This window comes from Protopterus annectens, chromosome 1.part1, assembly GCF_019279795.1.
Source record: "Protopterus annectens isolate FY-2018-M chromosome 1.part1, PAN1.0, whole genome shotgun sequence".
NCBI classification, from domain to species: Eukaryota; Metazoa; Chordata; order Ceratodontiformes; family Protopteridae; genus Protopterus; species Protopterus annectens.
Genome location: NC_056726.1, coordinates 432,128,499 through 432,151,480, shown reverse-complemented (window position 1 = coordinate 432,151,480; position 22,982 = coordinate 432,128,499). Strand labels below are relative to the sequence as shown.

At 44.2% G+C, this 22,982-nt stretch overlaps 1 protein-coding gene across 1 annotated transcript in view; it reads left to right on the top strand.

Annotated features, from left to right (window-relative positions):
• Positions 1-22,322, top strand: part of LOC122814564 (thyrotroph embryonic factor-like) — a 258,744-nt gene extending 236,422 nt beyond the window's left edge. The window contains exon 4 of the mRNA XM_044087096.1: positions 21,811-22,322. Within this exon, the coding sequence (XP_043943031.1) occupies positions 21,811-22,026 (216 nt within the window). The 3' untranslated portion in view covers positions 22,027-22,322. The remainder of the gene's footprint in view (positions 1-21,810) is intronic.
• Positions 22,323-22,982: the final 660 nt, after the last annotated feature.

The following is a 22,982-nucleotide window of genomic DNA, read 5'->3' as shown; positions in this document are numbered from 1 at the left end:
GGAGGAAAAACCAAGAGCAATCTTGATTGCCCCAGACTGGCCGTGCCAGCACTGATACCCACTGCTGCGCAGTCTGTCACCCCTGCCATCATGGCACCTACCTTAGATTCCCAACTCTCCTGACCCAGCAGAATGGAAAATTCATGCATCCACAATTGCAGACCCTGAACCTGGCAGCCTGGCTTATTCCCTGACCTCTCCTCCAGTTGCCAGTCTAAGCAAGCAAGTCCTGGATGTTATACGTGAGGCCAGACACGCCAGCACTAGAAAATCCTATGCGGACATGTGGAAAAGGTATTTCACCTGGATCCAGGCTAAAGGAGCTGAAACAGCACAGCCCCTCCCTACCTCTCATCCCTACTACACATGGGCCTGTCCTTCTCTTCTATTAAAATTCATGCCTCTGCCATCTGTGCTCATTACAGCCCAGATCCACCTCTCTTTTCTCACCCTCTCATCAAACAGTTCCTAAGAGAGGCTAACAATTTAAGGCCACCCAGAAGAGCCCCTACCCCTGCTTGGGACCTTAACTTTGTGTTGGAAAAGCTCACACTACCTACCCCCTTTGAGCCTGCAGCTTCAGCAGTTAAAATTACTCTCTTGGAAAACAGCCTTGCTTCTGGGCATCACTTCGGCTAGAAGAGTTTCAGAGCTACAAGCACTCATGGCAGTAGAGCCCTTCATCATTTTTCATGCTGACAGGGTCTCCCTCAGGACTAACCCAACTTTCATGCCTAAAGTGATGTCCAGTGTGGATCTCAACTAATCTGTTCATTTGCCCACCTTTTTCCCTAACCCACAAAACAAGGGGGAAAGGATTCTGCATTCTCTAGATGTGCACAGACAGCTCAGATTCTACCTGGATAGGACTAAATCTTTAAGGAAAACTGACCAATTGCTAGTCAGCTTTGCAGCAGGGGCAGAGGGCAAGGCCATATCCAAACAAACAATCTCCATATGGATAGCACACTGTATCCATTTCTGCTACAAATACCATGGGAAAACGCCCCCCCCCCCAGGGGGTCAGGACACATTCCACCAGGGCAACCTCCACCTCTGCAGCATTTCTCAGAGGGGTGCCTACCAGGGACATCCTGGAGGCTGCAACATGGAGTTCTGTTCATACCTTCACCAAGCATTTACCACCTCCCTATCTTCTCCAAATCCAGGGCAGGTTTTGCAACCGCAGACTTGCAGGGCATCCTAGCCAGCCCCCAGTCGTCTTGACTGCCTCCACCCTTTTCTTCAGCTTTGGGAATCAACCCAGGTGGGATGACTGCAACAGTGAAACACGAAGAAATTAGTACAGTTGTGTACACTTACCATAAATGTAGATGTTCGAGTGTATTCACTGTTGCAGTCCTGGTTTCCCCCTTCCCATCTGCCTTTGTCTCTCTCTCTCTCCCTCACTCCTTACAGGGATTTTTAGTATTTACTTTCTACTGGTGGTGTTCTTCCACCATAACCTAGCTCCGTATTTGGGAGCTCCTGACATTTGGGGCAAGAAAAACTGATGTAATGCCGTCAGCTGCCTGATTTTATACCACTGACGACCCAACGTTAGTCCTGGAGCAACAGCAACTGACACAGAAATAGTAAGCCTCTGATATTCTGGCCGACTGAGGGCTACCCCTGGCAAGATAACCCAAGTGTGATGACTGCAACAGTGAATACACTCGAACATCTACATTTATGGAAAGTGTACACAACTGTACTTTCTGACACCTGTCATTTGTCTGCATTAATCCTTTCTGCAGTATATCACTATAATTAGGGATTCACTGATTGCCCCCAGTTTGCAGTTATCCACATACTTGGTCAGCCAAAGGACTTGACTTCTGAGAAATAAATACCAAACAAGACAAGGCCTAGTACAGAACCTTTGGTCCTGCCAGCAGGATAACCCAAGTGTAATGACTGCAACAGCAAATACACTCGAACATCTACATTTATGGTAGGTACACAACTGTACATTTGTGATTTTCCTTGGCTAGGGAGGCTAATTTTGCTTTATGTTTTGCTTTTGAGGACTTGACCAGATCTTTGATTTGTTTGTTTAGACTAGTGAGGGATTCCTTCTTCTGCTGAGCATATTCATGCTTATTGTTGGACATTAGTTTCTTTCTTTTGTTGTGTAGCCTGTTTGCACCAGGAGTCCACGAGGGTGGCTGGTTTTTCCGGCAGGACTTGGGTTTTATCTGGCCTGATACTGCCAATTCTGTCCCAACTGCTTAAGTGGCTGTACAGGGCATTGGTGTACACCTCTGCATAGGATTCTGTGCTTTCTTTGTTTGGGAGAGCTTTGAAGTTTCTTATGCTGTCGCTTAGTAGGAGGTAATTTGTGTTGGAGACCAGCTTTGTTTTTGAGGTTGCTGGGGCATCTGGCCTTGCATTAATTACACAGGAGAACATTTTGTGGTCCAATCTCACCAAAAAGGACATTACATGCGGGGGGGGGGGGGGGGGACAACACTCCACTCCGCCATGTTAGTGAGGACTTTGTCGAGGATATTTGAGACCCTAGTGAGTGTGCTGACTAGCTATTCCAGAGCATTTGCATTGACAAAAGTCCAGGAATCTCTGAGCCTGCATGTTAGTGGTTGAGTATATTCCCAAGTCAATGGTAGGATAGTTAAAATCACCTATGAGTAAGGTATTGGGCTGCATGGTGACTGACTCCAGTAAGTCCGGGTACACTGTATGTTTTTCCTGGTTCATGGTGAGGGACCTATAGCTGGCAATGATGTAGGTGATTTTGCCTGTGGTTAGTAAGACATGGAGTAGCTTGAGAGAGCTGTACTGTTTGCCAGTCTTGAGGTGTACTTATCTTTATGAGGATGGCTACGCCTCCTCATTTGGGTCTTTCTTGCTTAGTTAGTGGTCTGAACATATGGAAGGCTTTGTAGCCTTACATGGCTGGGGTGCTTTTCATTGCTTTGAACCATGTCTCCGTGATTGCATAGACATCAGCATTTTCCAAAGTGAGGAGTGCTTCTAGAGAGTGCAGATGTTCTTCGTGTTTCACTGTTGCAGTCATCACACTTGGGTTGTCTGCCTGCAGGTAGCCCTCATTCGGCCCGAATACCAGAGACTTGGTATTTCTGTGTCAGATGCTGTCGCTGCAGGACTGACGTCAGGTCGTCCGGGGTATAAAAACAGGCAGACGACACCATTACATCAGTCTTTCTTGCCGAGGACCCCGAAGCAAAAGCGGTTTGCAAGTACCGGTCGGCCGCTACCTGAATTTTTGTTTATGAATTGAATAATCCTGAAGTCTTCTAAAGCTAAGTACCCTGTTGGGGATCCTTTTTTCTTGCTCTAACCGATGTCAGAAAAAGTTAACAATTGTTTTGCCTGTGGAAAGCAAATACCTCACAGATATTTTCATTCTTACTGCATCACCTGTTTAGGCCCAGACCACGACGTACCTCGCTGTCAGTTTTGTGCCTTGTTTAACGCCCGAACCATTCATCGTCTGGCTCTTTGTCGCTAAATTCTTTCGCTCTCTATCTCCGTATTCTGAAATGGCTTTGGTAAGCCATCCAACTACTGATTATTCTGAAAAGACGTAAGGATAAAGACAGGGACAGACCGCATAGGTCTCCATATTCTGAAATGGCTTCGGTAAGCCATCCGACTACCGATTATTCTGAAAAAAATGTAAGGATAAAGACAGAGACAGACCGCATAGATGTCCTTCAAGAATGCAACTGCAGTCCTTACATATGGGTTGTCCTGCCTCAGGCAGCCCTTCGGTCGGCCGGATTCCAAAGTCTGGGTCCGGCGTCGGCTGATGTCGCCTCCTCCCCGACGTCAGAGCGGCTGGGGTATAAAAGCATCAGCCGGCGCCATCTTCTTCAGTCTTTCTTGCCACGCGGTGCCCGAAGCAGAAGCAGTTCGCAAGTGCCGGTCGGCCAGCTCCTGTGTTTTCAGTAACTGAAGTCATCAAAAAGCTAAGTACCCCGTTGGGGAACCTTTTCTTGCCTCAGCCGATGTCAGATAAAACTTCAAAAGTTAATAACGGTTTGTCTTGTGGTAATCAAATACCTCATAAGGACTTCCATTCTTACTGCCTTCCCTGCCTTGGCCCAGACCACGACGTCTCGGCCTGTGCTGCCTGTGCTTGCTTCAATAAGCGCACACTCAGGCGCCGGGCAGAATTTGCTGAAGACTTTTTTGGCGAAAAGTACGCCTATATCATGCCGTCGGAACAACCGACAACACATATTTCCAAAAAACGGAAGGACCGGGACCGACACTCTTGGCCCGCAACTTCCACCGACACCACGCCAAAACCTACCGCGAGTGCATCGGTCTCTTCTGAGGCGGTAATTCCACCGCTCCAGACCGATGACACAGCTTTACCGTTCTCTTCGGCCCTGGAGCCTTCCCCGGTACCGGTTGCTGATTTTCCTCCAGAAACCGAAACCCAAGATTTGCCTGAGACCATACCGGTGGACAAAGTCACTCCAGCACGTGGGGCAGCTAGGCCTCCAGTGTCTATGTCCATCAAGGCCTACACACGTGCTAAGGCTGCCAGCCAGGCTAAGTCTCACCCTCCTAAATCTTTTTCTCAGGGTCCCACTTCTGATAAACAGATCATGACTTTAGCTGCAGATCTAATTTCCTTAATCGGAGGCTCCCAGGCTCATCCTGACAGAGGTTCTCAGCCGCCTTCAGACAAAAGGCCTAGGGTTGAGCAGACAGATACCCTTTCCTCAGATGAAGCCTCTGGTGACTCAGACCATGCAGATTCCCAGGAAGAGTCTTTCCAGGCCTACGATGATTCTGATGCTGAGGAATCTATTCCTTCTGCCTCTCCTCCTGAGGATATTTCTTTCGGGGAAATTCTCCACTCCATGAGAGAGCATTTTCAGTGGCAGGGCCAGGAATTCTCCAACTCCAGGAAACGGCTTCGTACCTTCCTTAAGCTACCCCAGCACAGGCCTTTAGCTATCCCACCAGTGTTAGATGTATTGGATGATGTGTACTCAGATTCGAGTGCTTCTCCTGATTCTCTCCCTCCTGCTCCTGTCAAGCCAGACAGATACTACAGGGTTCCTGAAACTCATAAACATCTCTTTAAGGCCCATTCTGTTGATCTAGAAACTATTTCCCAGGAGCCCAAAGGAGTGGCCACTTCCACGGCCAAAAATCCTTTGCCCGCAGACAGGGAATCTAGGTCCCTGGAGAGGTGGGGCAAAAAAGTTTATACCTCAACCACCCCTGCCATGAGGGCCCTTAATTGCCTATTTCATATGTTTCAGTATCAGGATTTCTTGATGGATGATTTGCAGAAAAAGTTAGCCTCTCCTGAGCCTTTAGATAGAAAGGCCTTGCAGGATTTGGTTCATAATACACACAGCAGGTTAGCAATCATTTTCTTCAGTGTGGTTATGATGCATTGGAAGCTTCATGTAGGGCAGCTATGACAGGGGCCGTCATACGTAGACATGCTTGGTTGAAAGAACAGGCATTGCCAGATCATGTTAAAGTAAAGCTTCTAGATGCACCTCTGGAAAAGCACAAGGTATTTGGTGCGTAATGCTCAGGATGTGTTGAAATCATTTGAGGAAAAGGCTAAATCAGTGCAAACAGTCAAAGATTTTCTCCAGGTTCAGCCACCAAGGTTCAGCAGGAATTGGCCTTCGAAGAATTGGTCCTTTCCAGACACTAACAAGTTCCAAAGGGGAAAAAGACAGGCGTGCCCGAGGGAGAGGGCAATACCGAGGCTCCTACAGGGGACGCCAATGGCAACCGACTAATCAGAGAAGTGGCGCAGGGACTTCTACTGCTCCACAGGGACAATCACAATGACTTGACCTTGACACCGCCGACCAAGGCTCAAAGAGAAGCACCTTTAGGCGGAAAATTATCCTTATTTTCAAAATATTGGCACGTTTTAACAAAGAACAAATGGATTCTGGACATAATAGACCAAGGTTACAGGTTCCACTTCCATACTTTACCAACAAGACAAGGCATGCCAAACCTGCCACAAAATCAAAGGGCAGAGGCACTCATACAAGTTTCAAAGCTGCTTCAAATCAAAGCAATAGAAAAGGTTCCTCCTCAGGAACAAGGCCAGGGATTCTACTCAAGACTGTTCCTTGTTCCAAGAAAAGAAAAGCAATGTAGACCTATACTGGACTTGTCCGCTCTAAACACTTTTCTCATTGTGCCAAAATTCAAAATGCTGACGCTACAGCAACTTCTTCCCATGCTGGGCAAGGGGTCTTGGCTGGTTACTCTGAACCTCAAGGAGGCATACCTGCATGTCCCAATCAGACACAGTTGCAAAAGATACCTCAGTTTTCTTGCAGGGTCAGAGCATTATCAATTCTCAGCATTGCCTTTTGGCTTATCTACTGCGCCCAGAGTATTCACGAAATGCCTGGCATCAGTAGTTGCACACTGCAGACTCCAGGAGATACAAATATACCCTTACCTGGACGACTGCAAGCGGACAGCAAGCAAGCCTTGACAAAAAACTTGAATTATGTCATTCACTTTCTACAGGCTTTGGGATACACAGTCAACATTCAAAAATCAAGACTACTGCCATCCCAACAAATAATTTTTCTAGGAGCCAAACTGGACACAAAATCACAAATGGCTTTCCTCACAGAAGAGAAGCAAGGACAATTACCAGATTACTTCAAAAGCCTAGCAAAGCTCACCCAGATGACTGCAAGGAAAATCCTGCAGGCCCTGGGTTTCATGGCATCTTGCATTCTACTGATTCCACTGGCAAGACTACACATGAGAAAACTACAATGGTACCTAAAAAGTTTGTGGTCTCAACACAGCCACAACCTAGAAGCAATTATCCCACTCATTCCATGTCTACAAAAGGAATTTTTGTGGTGGGCTCAAGCAAGCCAGCTAAACAAAGGCATGTCCTTCAACAAACCTCAAACAAGCCAAACCATTACAACAGATGCCTCAGATCATGGATGGGTGCGCACATGGAGGGCAGATGCATTCAAGGGCAATGGGCACCCCGGGAAGTGCATCTGCACATCAATCAAAAAGAGATGTTAGCAGTAATTCATGCAATCGAGGCCTTCGGAAAATTTCTTCAGCAAGGTCATCTGCTAATAAGGACAGACAACACCACTGTAATGTGGTACATAAACAAACAGGGAGGTACTCATTCTTACCCCCTCTGCAGACTAACAATGACTCTTTGGGAAAAGTCCCTGAAACTGAACATACAGTTGCAATCCCAGTTTGTTCCAGGCAAGGACAGTGTTCTGGCGGACAGTCTAAGCAGAAACATCTTGGACCCGCACGAATGGATGTTGCACCCAGACATTTTTTCACAAATAACTCAGGCATGGGTGATGCCGGACATAGATCTCTTTGCCTCGCACCTCAATCATCATCTGAAGAAGTTCTGCTCGAGGACACACCATCCTCAAGCCTGGAGAATGGATGCTCTCTCCTTCAGCTGGAACTCTCTAACAATCTATGCATTCCCACCTTTACCATTAATGACCAAGGTGTTACTGAAGATCAAAGCAGAACAACCAAAAGGCATTTTGATAGCTCCAGACTGGCCAAGACAGCACTGGTATCCATTACTAAGGAGCATAACTTGCACCAAGCCATGGCCCCTGCCTCAATGGCCTCTACTTTTGACTCAGCACAATTACAGGACGGTTCATCCCAACCTGCAAACTCTGCAGCTGGCAGCTTGGAAGGTTCCATAACTTCTCCCCATATCTCTCTCTCCAAGGAAGTTCAACCGATCTTACTGGAAACACGCAGACCTTCCACCAGAAAAACTTGTTCAGCCAAATGGAAGAGATTTAACATCTGGAATGCCAACAAGGGTCAGGATGCATCAGTAATGAGCATCCCACAGATACTAGAATACTTGGCAGAAATGCTACATAATGGACTTTCATATTCTTCCATAAAGATACACGCTTCAGCAATTTCAGCAAAATACAACAGTGATCCGCCTGTGTTTTCGCATCCTTTGCTAAGACCGTTTCTAAGAGGGATAAAGAATATCAAACCTCCCAGAAAACCACCAGTGCCTGCATGGGACCTCAACTTCGTGTTGGAAAAATTAACTCTTCCTCCTTTTGAGCCAGCAGCAACTTCAGAATTGCAATTCCTCTCCTGGAAAACAGTTTTCCTGTTGGCTATTACCTCAGCAAGAAGAGTTTCGGAGATACAGGCCCTCGTGGCAGTACCTCCATTTCTCATTTTTCATCAGGACAGAGTTTCTTTAAGAACCAATCCTTCATTCATGCCAAAAGTGATATCCAGGGTGTCTCTAAATCAAGCAATTCACATGCCTACCTTCTTCCCTAATCCTCAAAATAAAGGAGAAAAGCTGCTGCACACTTTGGACATACACAGACAACTGCGCTACTACTTGGACAGAACAAAGGCCAACAGAAAATCTGACCAGCTATTTGTAGCTTACGCTGCTGGAGTGCAAGGAAAGGCAATTTCTAATCGAACAATTTCAAAATGGATTGGACACTGCATCAGATTCTGTTATTCTTTCCATGGAAAAGGTGTGCCAGCCAATATCAGGCCACACTCCACCAGAGCAATAGCCACCTCCACAGCCTTTCTAAGAGGGGTGGCTACAAAGGACATTCTAGAAGCTGCTACATGGAGCTCCGTGCATACATTTTCCAAGCACTACAACCTGCCTTTATATTCCAGATCCCGAGCAGGCTTTGCTTCGGCAGTCCTGCAGGGCATTTTAGCTACACCATCTTTATCTTAGAGCCTACCACCCCCAGCTTGGCTATGGTAATCAACCCATATGTAAGGACTGCAGTTGCATTCTTGAAGGACATAGTACAGTTTTGTACCTACCATAAATGTAGATGTCCGATAGATATGCAACTGCAGTCAGGTTTTCCCTCCCTCCTACCCTTCTGTATATTCTCCTTTTGGGTCCACTCCCCTTTTTCAACTCAGCTGGGGATATCTGTTATGGTGTATCTGTTTATTACTGTTGTGTATGTCTGGAATTTTTTATCCAGTTTCTAAATTTAGCCTTCCTTGGAGGGCACCTGGCATCTGGGGCAAGAAACACTGAAGAAGCGCCAGCTGATGCTTTTATACCCCAGCCGCTCTGACGTCGGGGAGGAGGCGACATCAGCTGACGCCGGACCCAGACTTTGGAATCCGGCCGACCGAAGGGCTGCCTGAGGCAGGACAACCCATATGTAAGGACTGCAGTTGCATATCTATCGGACATCTACATTTATAGTAGGTACAAAACTGTACTGTCTCCGTATTCTGAAATGGCATTGGTAAGCCGTCCGACTACCGATTTATTCTGAAAAAACGTAAGGATAAAGACAGAGACAGACCACATAGGTCCAAAGCTGTCGACAACGCTTCCGTTAAGCTAGTCGACAGTCTGCTGCTACTCAGTGAGGCACTTTTGCAGCCCCTGATGCCCACTTCAGTGGATTCGCAGGCCTCTACCGAGACCCATTCGGAGTCCGGTATGCCGCGAGACTCTTCTTCGACTATGGAACCTGTGGATGTCTCTACCTTGGATATTTCCAGAGTCGCCGTGCAGGCACCGGCTTCTGAGGCATTTCTTCGCTCAACCGAAGTTCGACTCAAACCAACGACTTCTTTTTTAACCAAAACCACCGAGATTCTTAGGCCCAGAGTATGCACTACGCCTAGAAAATCAATGACCAAAGCACATGCACCTGCTCCCACACCACAAAAACAAATGCTTAGAATGGCAGAAGACCTTATTACTCTGATTAGGGGAAGTCAACCTTCCCCTGCTAAGAAAGAGACCATTCCCCTACAGCTTTTACAGACCAGGAGTCTGATGACTCTGAGATTTCTGATTATGAAGACATGCCCTTATCTGCTTAAGAGGATTCAGATGCAGAGGAATCCATTCCCTCTGCCTCCCCTCCAGAGGATTTTTCTTTTGGTGAAGCCTTGCATACCTTAAGAGAGCATTTCCACTGGGAATGTCAAGACTATTCTCAGTCCAAAAAGAGACTCTGAGAATTCCTAGAGTTGCCTCAGCACAGACCTTTAGCAATACCCTCTGTCCTGGATGTTGTCTATGTTTTTATGGAATCCAGTCTTACTCCTGACACTTCCTGCTCCTAGGAAACCAGATGGGTACTACAGAGTACCTGACACTCACAAATTTCTTTTCAAGAATCTTACTGTTGACCCTGAGGGTTGGGAGGGTGGCCTAATGGTTAAGGTATTTGCCTTACAAACACAAGGTACAGGGTTTGATTCTCACAAGGGATAATTGGCTAGGCTTAAAAATGGCTTGCAAGGGCAGTTAGCCTAGTACTAATCTATGAACCTATGACCCAGAGATCATTTCCCAGGGGCCTAAAGTTATCAAGGCTACTACAGCCAAGAATCCCACCCTTCGGACAGGGATTCCAGAGCTTTGGACAGATTGGGTAAGAAGGTATATACCTCTGAAGCTCTTGCTATTAGGGCATTGAATTGTCAGTTTCACATGCTGAAGTACCAGCAGCATATTATGGAACTTATTAAACAAAAAGTGGCAACCTTTACAGACTGTGCAGAAAATAAAGAATTTCAGGAGCTTATGCACTCTGCAAGCCAAGTCAGTAAGCATATTTTGCAGTGTGGCTTTGACGCCCTAGAAGCATTTTGCCGGGCAGAAGTCACTGGATCTGTATTGAGAAGACATGCTTGGCTCAAGGAACAGACCTTGCCAGACCATGTCAAATCAAAGTTATTAGACGCTCCTTTGAACAAGGACAGTTTGTTTGGCACCAAAGCAGAAGAGGTTCTTAAAAAGATGGAAGAAAAAGCTAAGTCTATGCAGACTGTTAAAGAATTCTTGCAAGTGCAACCCCCTAGATTAGTAGGCATTGCCCTTCCAAACACTGGTCCTTTCCAGCCCCCTCCGGACCTTCTCAAACCATACCCAGGGGAAACAGACCACCCAGACTGTAGTCTCAGGGTATCCAGAGATCTAGGCAATGGAGTGCCCCCACCCCTAAAGCAGGGAGTGGCAAGCCACCTCCTTACGGAAAAAACCCACAGTGACTTCTTTACTCCACTCCTCAGCCCTGCCCAATTGCTTGTGCCCCAAGAGGAAAACTTGCCTTTTATGCAAAAAATTGAATGTCCTTCACACGGGACCACATTGTATCCCAGGGGTACAAATTTTATTTCCATTCCCTGCCAACCCCAAGCGGGTTTCCAGACCTTACTCCAAACCAGTGGGCATAGGATCAAAGCCAAGTAGCTTCCCTGCTCAATATCAGAGGTATTCAGCCGGTTCCAGTAGAACAGAGGGGGTCAAGGATTCTACTCCAGACTCTTCCTGGTACCCAGGAAAGAGGGCTCTTGGCACCCAATCCTGGATCTTTCAATTCTCAACACCTTCCTGGTGGTACCAAAATTCAAAATGCTTACCCTGCAACAGCTTCTTCCTATGCTAGCCACGGATGCCTAGTTAGTCACCCTAGACTTAAAAGAAGCCTATCTGCACATCCCCATAAGGGAGTCGTGCAGGAAGTATCTGCGTTCAGGGCAAGATCTATACATTATCAGTTCTCTGCACTTCCCTTTGGCTTATCTACTATGCCCAGAATTTTCACAAAATGCCTGGCTCCAGCCATTGCATACTGCAGGCAGAGAAATATCCAAATTTTCCCGTACTTGGACAACTGCCTGATTCAGGCAGACAGACAGGAACTGCTGTTGCAGCACACAACATTTGTGAAACATCTTCTCACTTCCTTGGGGGGGGGGGGGTACACCATCAACGAAAAGAAATCAAATCTGGTACCCAGTCAAAAGATTGTATTCCTGGGAGCAAGCTTGGACACAACATCCCAGATAGACAGACTTGTTTTTCTGAAGTGAGGAATTCTGACAGGCTACTTTAAACAAATGGCCACCAGAACCCAGCTATCCGCAAGAAAAATACTGCAGACCCTAGGGTTTATGGCCTCATTTATACTGCTAATTCCATATGCAAGACTGCATATGAGGAAACTTCAGTGGTACTTAAAAAGTCTTTGGTGCCAACATTCTCAGGACCTGGAAACAGTCATTCCTATCATACCCTAAGGACAGAGTTCCTTTGGTGGGCAGAAGCATGCTACCACAACAAGGGACTGCACTTTTCTCAACCCCACGCCATCCAGATCCTAACCACAGACACATCAGACTATGCCCGAGGAGCACACATGGACGGCAAATGCATTCAGGGCCACTGGAACCCAAGTCAGATTCATCTGCATATCAGTCAAAAAGAGATGCTAGCTGTGCAGAACATCCTGACAACTTTCAGATCCCTACTCTTTCCAGGACAACTGCTAATAAAAACACAACAACACAGTTATGTGGTACATCAACAGGCAGGGAGGAACCCACTCCTACCTACTCTACCTGTTAGCCATGACCCTGTGGCACACTGCCTTGGACATGCAAGTCCATCTGCAAGCTCAATTCCTGCCAGGCAAACAAAACTCACTGGCAGACGACTTAAGCAGAAATCTCCTAGACCCACACAAGTGGCAATTGGAGCCCATCACCTTCAACCTTCTGCTCCAGAAATGGGGGATTCCAGAGGGGTGGATCTCTTTGCCTCCCCCAACAACCACCAGCTCAGCAAATTCTGCACCAGGAATCCTCACAGCAGGGCCTGGAAAGTAGATGCCCTAACCTTTCAGTGGGTAAATCTCTCAATCCATGCCTTTCTCCCTCTGTCCCTTCTCTCAAGAGTATTACTCAAGATAAGACCAGACCAAGGACAATTCTGATTGCCCTGGACTGGCCATGCCAGCACTGGTACCCACTCCTGTGCAGCCTGTCACTGGTGCCACCATGGCACCTACACCAGAGCCCAACCCTGCTCTCTCAGCAGGAGGGACAGATTTTGCATCCACAACTGCAAACCCCAAATCTTGCAGCCTGGTTTATTCCTTGAATTCTCCCCCAGCAACCCGAAGCAAGCAGGTGCTGGACGTCATTCTTGAAGCCAGAAGACCCAGTACAAGCAAATCCTATGCTGATAGTGGAAAAGGTTCTGCTCCTGGATTCTGTCTAAAGGAGAGGACACAACTCTGCCCTCCCTGCCTCTAATCCTGAATTGCTTAGCAGATCTACTTCACAAAGTCCTGTCCTTCTCCTCCATTAAGATACATGCCTCAGCCATTTCAGCTCATTACAACACTGAGCCACCTCTCTTTTCACACCCTCTTATCAAACAGTTCCTGAGAGGGGCAAACAACTTAAGGCCACCAAGGAGAGCACCCGCCCCTGTTTGGGACCTTAACTTTGTACTGTAAAAGCTCACGCTTCCCCCCCTTTGAACCTTCTGCGTCAGCAGACTTAAAATTCCTCTCTTGGAAAACAGCCTTGCTTCTGGCCATCACTTCAGCTAGATGAGTGTCTGAGCTTACACGCACTTATGGCTGTGGAACCCTTCATTATTTTCCATGCTGACAGGGTTTCCCTCAGGGCTAGTCCTTCCTTCATGCCTAAAGTGGTGTCCTGTGTGGCTCTCAACCAATCCATCCATTTGCCAACTTTCTTCCCTAATCCTCAAAATAAAGGGGAAAGGATCCTGCACTCCTTGGACGTGCACAGACCGCTCTGATTCTACCTTGATAGGACTAAGCCCTTCAGAAAATCTGACCAGTTACTAGTAAGCTTTGCAACAGGGGCAGAGGGTAAGGCCATTTAAAAACGAACAATTTCCAAATTAATAGCACACTGCATCCGTTTCTGCTACAAACACCATGGGAAACCAACCCCTCAGGGGGTCAGAACACATTCCACTAGGGCAACATCTACCTCTACAGCATTTCTCAGGGGAGTCCCTACCAGGGACATCCTGAAAGCTGCTGCCTGGAGTTCAGTACACAACTTCACCAAGCATTACCACCTGCCTATTTTTTCGAAACCCAGGGCAGGTTTTGCAACAGCAGTCCTGCAAGGCATACTAGCCAGCCATAACTCTTCTTGACTGGCTCCACCCCACCCTTCTTCAGCTTTGGGAATCCACCCAAGTGTGATGACTGCAACAGTGAAACACGAAGAACATAGTACAGTTGTGTACACTTACCATAAATGTAGATGTTCAAGTGTATTCACTGTTGCAGTCCTGGTTTCCCTCCCTCCAGCCCCCTGGTTGTTCTCTCTCTCTCCTCTCTATGGCGATTACTCACCCTTTTCAGGGGTATTGGTATTTACTTTTTACTGGTGGTGTTTTCCCCACCATAACTTAGCTCCCTATTTGGGGGGCTCCTGACATTTGGGGCAAGAAAAACTGATGTAATGGTGTCAGCTGCCTGTTTTTATACCCCTGACGACCTGACGTCAGTCCTGGAGCAACAGCATCCGACGCAGAAATACTAAGTCTGGTATTTGGGCCGACTGAGGGTTACCTGCAGGCAGATAACCTAAGTGTGATGACTGCAACAGTGAATACACTTGAGCATCTACATTTATGGTAAGTGTACACAACTGTACTTTTCTTGTTTAGACTCCTGTCACTGAGCAGCAGTACCTTGAGTTTTTCAAAAGAAAATTTTGTTACATTGGGAGGTTGGTTACTTTGACACTAACTATCCACCCCATGGTGCTTTTTTTAAAGCCTTCGCCAGTATCCAGAAGCCTAGAGAAGACAAGTGTAGATCATCTCTGGCAAGACAGCATGGCCTATCGATCATGTCCTCCCTGGCTGACAAATATTGAATCACTTGGACTGACACCAAAAGTTAAGCTAGTTGTTAAAGTTGATCATTTTTTGTTTGTATTGTCACATCATGCTAGGTGAAGTTAGATTGCTACTCAAGGCTAGGCTCATACCTGCCTGTGACACAGTCTGAGAGCTTAATCATGTCTCTCTTCTTATAGTCCAGAGAGGTACGTCTCAGGTCACTCACACTGTCATGGACTATGACAGTCATACTGGTACTTGTGGCTGAGTGACTTGAGTATTGTGTGATCTGACGGATCCTGGCACCTGAGAGGTAGCTAACTGTAGTCCCTGTCCTTCTCCATCCTGGTGAGGAGGACATCATTGTGGCTGACTATTGAGTCTCCTATGACAAATATGTTAGCTTTAGTGGTGTTTTGTTTTATGGTTTGTTGAGACACAGATGTGTGTATTATTATGTATTATGGTGGTTGTTTGCTGTGTTGTGTGTATTTCTGGTTTCTGAAAGCAGCATTTGGTAAGTCAGTAGTGAGTACCTCCGCAGATGTGGGTTTATGTCAAATCCTTATTTAGTGTGGGAAGTGATGTATTTGTGTATGTGTGTGGTGACAACCTGTTTGGCATTTGATTTGTCTGTGTCGAGAATATTGCCTCCGTCTTCTTAGTATAACTATATCTGTTGCATATAGCGTTTGTTTCAGAATTAAGTGGTTGTCAGTATAAATGAGACAATTGCTATATTGCCTCAGGATACCTTTTTCAATTAGCTACAGAACTGGTAGGAAACTGCCCATCCATGATCTCAGGTCCTTACTGTGGGTTTTATCGGGAAAAAGGAATGGATTAATTAAACTGAATTGTGCTAGTAGCACAGACGGAGAGGGAACTATACTTTGTGTAATCCAAGGTTAACCAACAGAGCAATGTTGCTTTGCCCACAACTTAATTGCTTCTAGAGCAGCAGAGAGCAGGGTATGGTTTTTAGTGATAGTTATTCTAGGGAAATTTTATCTTCAAGGAGGTTGCATCTGTATAGGGCACTGCTAACTGCCACTGCATGGAGAGCGCCCTCACTCAAATGCAAGCCTTATGTACAGGCAAACAGGAACAGGTTTTAAGCTAACTACTAATCAGGAAGGCACACAATAAGCCTTCCACCAGCAATCCCAATGTGGATAGGGTTTAGATCAGCTCATTCCTGCAACATGAGTGCAGAAAAAATCTTTTTAGTGTAAAATGGCTGGTTTGGAGCTCGGGTGTAAGAAGACCACACAATCTAGTTACAACAGCCTTGACTAGCTGATGCAGTGTCTTTAAGTACTTAAACCAGCAGTAGAGCAGTACTTTTTCCCCCCTGTGTTGATGAACCATAATTTCTGCTAGTAGGCTCCTTAGATTCATCTGATGTATATATCAGGGTACTAAAGACATTAGCTAGGATAATTTGTAGACCCAGCCAGTAATTTCCTAAGAACTTAGTATTTGCACTGTTTGCCACCATATTCCTTCTGTTTTATCAGAGGAGATAACCTAGCTAAAAGCATTGCTATCCCAGTGTGCATCATTCTTCTAGAAAGAGTAATAATTAACAGTTGCTAACTGAAACCCAGTCTATTCAGTTTTTTGTGCTTTTGTTAATCTAAGTGCATTTCTTTAAGAGCTGCTACAAGAGGTTTGGCTTGTAGGTAAAGGAGAGGATTCTTGACCTTTTAACAGGATATGTTGGCCCATTCACATACTAACAAAGTACTTATAAGCTCAGTCATAAACATGACTGCTAGGTGCTCATGTTTGTATTGATCCCAGACATTTTAAGGCAGTGGATGCATATGCCACCTTTGGAGTATTAAAACATTTCTTAAATTTTTCTTTTCTTTTTTTTTTTCACTAGATCATTTTTGCCCCATGTGCCTGCTGACCCCCAAACCTCCCCTGATGGAACTTGAGCCCATTCACTCTCCCAGTAAGGCTGAGAGCTTACTGACAGAAGGGCCCTCATTCAAGCAGACATGAGACTAGTTTGTGGCATTAATGGTATCTCAGAAATGAGGGCATATTGTTTAGGATGTAATTCTTCCTCCTGCCTGGGGAACAAACAGCTTGCATCACTGCAGTGAGGATGCCCTTCATGTATGTGTGCTTCCGTGTACCCTTGATGAGGGTTGCTTCATGCACATTGGTCATTAAATACCCATGATTTATTGCCCCACTTCTGAAAGGTAGTGGGCATTGGGTGGACCCTCCCTAGATGGGTGTGCCCATATTATTATGCCAACAGAAGCTAAAGCTGCTAATTGAACTGTGGTTTCCTAGGTAGCAGTTGGGGCTTCATCCCACTCCACTACTAGAGTTGACCCCTTCTTAACCATTTCAGCTTAAATAACTTTACACACAACTGTGTACAGATATTAAAAAAAAAAATTAGGATGCATCTGCTTTTGGTTATGTCCATTCTCATCTCACACCACATGCAGTCCAGTTGAAAAGAATTGTCAGTGCCCCCTGCCCCATGAGATCCTGCACATATATGCTTCCTGCATTTCTGTTACTATGGCTCATCTGTGTTAATCTGCAGATACCTTTCCTTGGATTGGTGTTGCAGTAATACTAACGTATGGGATTTCCTGCCAAGGATGGACATTATGTCCAGCCAGCATACTAAAGCTTGTATCTTCCTGTTTCTCCGTATTTCTGACATATGACCTTGTCCCAAAGGAGGCGAGAAGTACGTAAGGGATGCATGGGTGCATTTTACCTCAGATCTTTCTCGCCACCAGCCCGAATGTTGAACTATCACTTCAACTTCGGTCTGTCAGACATAAGATCCATGCCTCTTCCTTTGCTGCTGGGCAAATAAGTATCCTTGTCAGGGATTTTTCCTCTTTTTTTTTAGTAATTGTGCATAAAGATTTTACACGTCATTCAGGAGAAGCAAATGTGATTGCAAGAGGCAAATTCCTCAGAAAGACTGTCATTCAAAGTGTCTTCTTTTTTTTTTTTTTTGCTTGGGTGCTAAACATAGATGTAAGTACAGTTCTGTTTATCAGTCGTTTTAACCTAAAACTGTATGTAGCCATTTGTTTTCATTGAACAATTACCTTGAGAATAGGAAGTTTAAGGATCTTGTCCAAGGTAAAATGGCCTCTGAGTCCTTGTCTTCTGATGTCCCTCAGATGCCAACCTCTTGTTTTGGAGACTTTACTGGATGATTTTTCCACTGCTTCTCTTAATCCTGAGTGTCAGCCCCCTGCCCTAAAGAAACCGGACAAGTTTTACAAGGTGCCAGACTCTGAAATGTTCTTATGTATGAACCTTACCTCAGATCCAGCTGTTATTTCCCTTTCCACTGAAGAGCTTATTAAACTCCTTCCTTCCCGTAATAAAGACAGCAGGGCTAGTGGTAGCGCAAAAAGGCATATATTTCTCCCACTCTGTTTTAGGGCTATCATTTTCCAAACCCATATGGTCAGATTCCTTTTGTGTTTTCTGGGTTACTTTGGCAATATTGTGTCAGATTTAAAGGACATGAATACTAAACTGAGTGTTCTTTTTAACTCAGTTTTTCAGGTTGCTAGGCGTTCTGTTAAATGCAGCTATCATGCTACTTGTAGAGCAGCTGCTACTGGGTCTGCTCTTTGTAGGTTTTCATGGCTCAGGCTGCATCCTTTACATGAGGAGGCCAAAATTAAGCTTCTGGACTTCCCAATAGATAAGGCAACCTCTTTTTGGTTCTGTGGCTGCAGAACCTTTCAGGTCTCTGCAGGAGAAGGGTAATCATCAGAAAATGTGAACAACTTTTTGTTTCTTTCCTGGACAAGAGGTTGGGTTCTCGTGTTCCCAAGCAGACTGTGTTTGTAAGGCTATTTCCTTTAGTTACTCTTTCCTTGGCAAGCCGGTACAGGCCCTAGTTAAAGCACGTTCCACTTGAGCTGCAGATTCTTCTGGAGCTTTCTTCAAAAGCAAAAGTATGGATTCTAGATCTACCTTTGATGCAGCAACTTGGTCTTCTGTTCACACTTTTAGTAAGCATTACAAGATTGATGCATTCCCTAGGACTAAAGCAGGGTTTGCTAGGTCTGTCCTTTAGGGTCTTACAGACTATAACTCGGCTCAGTCTTCCTGCGCTCTTTCTTCATAGACAGATTTGAGAATCTCCTCTGTATTACAGCAATAATGCAATAGTGATCCAAGAAATGCAGACCTCCCAACTGTACCTGTTTTGGAGTGGGCTAGCTAACTTGTGTTCATCTAGATCAATAAGTCATTTTTCAGTCCCATTTATCTATTCAGGCAGCCCACAGCATCCTTTATATATTGAAGAAGAAGCAACAGTATTAACCCAGAATGTTGACCGTCTGGATTTTCATCATTAATGTAGTCTTAAATGCTCACATAGTTTAAGCCTATGACTTTGCTTCATTAAATGTCAGTTCTTTTAAATAATTTTGTCCAAACTCTCTCTCTTTTTTTTTTACTGTAGGTAGGAATTGCATAAGTATAGGGTAAAGCTCTAGATCCTGAGAAAAACTTTGTAAACAAGTCAGGATGTTTAACTAGTTAGTAAAGCACAATTCACATGCATTTTCCCCTCGACAGCTATTTCTCAGCAGGAATAACACATAATGAAGAAAATGAAACTGGACCTCCAGATCTTCCACTGCTTTTCCACAACACCATTTCCTCTTAAACATTCTCACTTAAATCCTATGACCCCCCCTTTCCCCACCTCCTTCTTACCCCCAAGTGCATGTTATGTAAAAGTTGCATACACTGCTGTGTCTTAACAGTGCAGCGGTTACAAAAATCAGTCCAACAAGAAACCTGCTTTTTCATTCAGAAGCATTTTAATAGTTTTTGCAGTCTGACAACTATTTGGTGTAACTCAAACATACTATGATCCATTCTGGTTGATGTCCTGTTAACTCGGGTCTTTCATTTCCTCTCATTCCTTTTGTAGAATCCTCTGACTCCATTAGTATTTGTTGCAGTCTGTTTGTTTAGAGTGCATCGTATTCCATTAGAGACATTCACTTGTTAAGTGGAGAAAATAGGTCCAATGCCAGTCTTTTGAGTCTCTCAATTTTTGGGATTTCCCATCTCATTTTACCCAGTCCATTATTGCAGAGAACCTGCATAGGGGTAGTCACCCTCAGTTTGTAATAGAACCAAACTGCTCTCTTTCTCTTAATGTTTAGACATCTACAACAGTCACTGTCTTGTACCAATCAGGCCAGGTCATGTAGCCTGCAGTGCTACCCTGCTTATGCACAGGCAGAAGTAGCAACTCTCTGCTTCAACTGTGATCCATAACCTCCCAAATGCATGCTGCCCTTTACAGCTCTCTCTCTCTAACCCCCTTACAAAAACACATTGACATTAAGGTGTTGATGCACAAGGGTCTATATTAGATCAACAAACACACAAATGTTTGAATCTGTAAAGGTCGACCGTTATAGATCAAACATTTACGTGTTCGAAAATCTTTTAAAAAAAAAAAAAACTAAGTAATAAATGCATAAACCAAAGGGTGTAGGCAGGGGGGCAAGCGCCCCTGCACCCCCCCCACCCCCCTACTTAAATATACCAACTCCAAGATTTTGCTACAGTGTAGTGAAGGGGACATTTCCCATTTCCGCACTGTAGTGCACTGATGTGCGATCTCGGAGTTGGTATATTTAAGTAACGAGGTAATGGGGTGCAGGGGCTTAACCTGCTAAAACACTTTTCTTAATTTTTGATTTCTTTATTGGGTTTTTATTACATTTTCGAACATTTAAATGTTCGATCTCTAAAGGTCGACCTTTAGAGATTCGAACATTTAAATGTTTGTTGATGTAATATAGACCTGATGCACAAATCACTGTGCCTGCTAACAAACCTGTTCTCTTTTGTGAAGTATCAGGTAGAGCTGGCACAGTAGGGGATTGCTGTCTGTTGTGTCAAAGGCCAGAACGACAGCAGGGGAGATGCATATGAGTATTTATCACAGGAAAATTATGTTACTGCCTCCCACCCCCTTAGGTGTGATGGTATGTTATGAATGAGATTCCAGGGCAGAGTGGAAGGGCATTGTGTACTGGCAGTGAATGTCAGTTGCAGGCTCAACCGTAACAGCAGCATGTTTTATATTCTGTGAAGAAGTGCATCTCTAGGCTGTTACAGCAACAGTGGTGAAGTAATTCTTCAACCTTCTTCCCATTCTGTGTGTGGTGTTGTGAAGTAATTCCATTGCTCTAGCATTTGTTTGATATATTCCTCTCTTTTACATTTGCTTTGAGATGTGGAACATTATTTACAATGGCCATTTGTTAGTCTTTGAACTGCTGTTGGCTTTACAGTCCACAGTGTTGTTGGCTGTAGTGTTCACCATTGAGTTTACCCTGGTATCTTTGCAGGGCAAACCATATTGTTTGCTTTCATGGTGAGTGTGTACCTGTATTTCTTAAACAGTTGGAGTTATGTTTATACAGAATCTGATACCCATGTGTCCTTACTCCATATGGCATTGTGGCCTTCAGTATTTGGTAAAAAGTGTCTTGTATACATAAGATTCATTTGTATTACATGTTGTGGAATTGCGTTTTGTTGCATTGGCTTTCCTCTAGTGTTTGGGGCAGTAACTGTTTATGCGGATAAGGTCAGTGGGGTTGCTTGTTGCTGCTGCCCTCAGTGTATATTGCATAGTAGACTGGTTGTTCACATCTGTTTCTATCATTAAGTTCTCCACCATGCAGGTCGTTGACATTCACTTAGGTCAGCACAGCAGCCCCATCTCAGTGGAGGGCCTACATTTCCCTGCCTCTAACTTTTTGAATATTGCCCATTATGATTTTCCATTTGGTACATGGGCACACTCTAGGCTACTCATAAGATACAGAAAAAATGACAAATCTGTTGTAATTATGCCCAGTCATTCTGTCTAAGGTAAGGTAGTAAGTCAACGTGGTACTGCTGAGTACTCAAGGAGTCATTGTAAAATAAGTTTTAATCTACACTGATAGGAAAATAGCTTATTAGATACATAGACTGTAGCTTTGCTTGTATCCCTACATGGCCTTGAAGTGTATTTGCTTCTTGGAAAATTATATAGTGTTTTTTAAAATTATAAATTTGTACTCTTTTAGGATGACAAGTACTGGTCAAGACGGCGAAAGAATAACGTGGCTGCTAAACGGTCCCGTGAAGCAAGACGACTGAAGGAGAACCAAATCACAGTTCGGGCTGCTTTTCTTGAAAAAGAGAACTTTGCCTTGCGCACAGAAGTGGCTGAACTCAGAAAGGATGTTGGGAGATGTAAAAGTATAATCTCTAAATATGAAGCCAAATATGGACCACTGTAAAATAAAATCCAGAAATGTGTCATTGGAGTTCAGCTTACATTGTTATAACATAAAAGTGCCTAACAGTTCCTAATCTGTCAAAGCACAAGGCATATGTCTTTGTGCTTCCCTTAATGTTACACTGATGCTAGCAGCAAGCGTTGCTGTGTTGTGTACTTCAGATAACGTGTTACATTATCTGGTGGTGGAAACTGTGGGCATTGTGGATTTTGCCTGATGGCACTTAACATTTCCACCAAGATGGTCAGGCTTCAGTAAGCATCACTTAGAATCCTTTACTGGGTTCATTTTATTGGCCTGACACATTTTATATATATAAATATATATATATATATATAAATATATATATATATTTATATATATATATATATATTATATATATATATTTTATATATATATATATATATATATATATATATATATATATATATATATATATATATATATATATATATATATATATATATATATATATATATATATATATATATATATATATATATATAAAATTTTTTTTTTAATTGGGAACTACTTGATATGGAAAATGTGTAGATATCTTATTGTTCACTCTTATGGGCAGAAACAAAGTTGTATGTGATACTGGTTCAGCACTTGCATTGCATATTATTTTCTAATAGAAATATAAAACTTTCTGAGGTGAGCAGCGAAAATTTGACAAATTACAACTTTTTCAGTATGGTTCAGATTCTTGCTGATGTTTAGATACCTTAAAACATTCAGAGTTTCTTGCCACAGTGCATGGCTCAGTGCCTCATTGTAAGAAAAGAAAAAAATGTTATTTTTCAGATGGCAGGAATTGTATGTAAACCCTTTTGAATCATTCATGGATGGTGTCTTTCTAGTAACTAAATGTTACTAATGGAGTTTTGGTTCAAGGATCAGTTTTTATGTATGTTGTATGACTGGGGATTTTGGTAGTGAGAGAAAAAAAATTA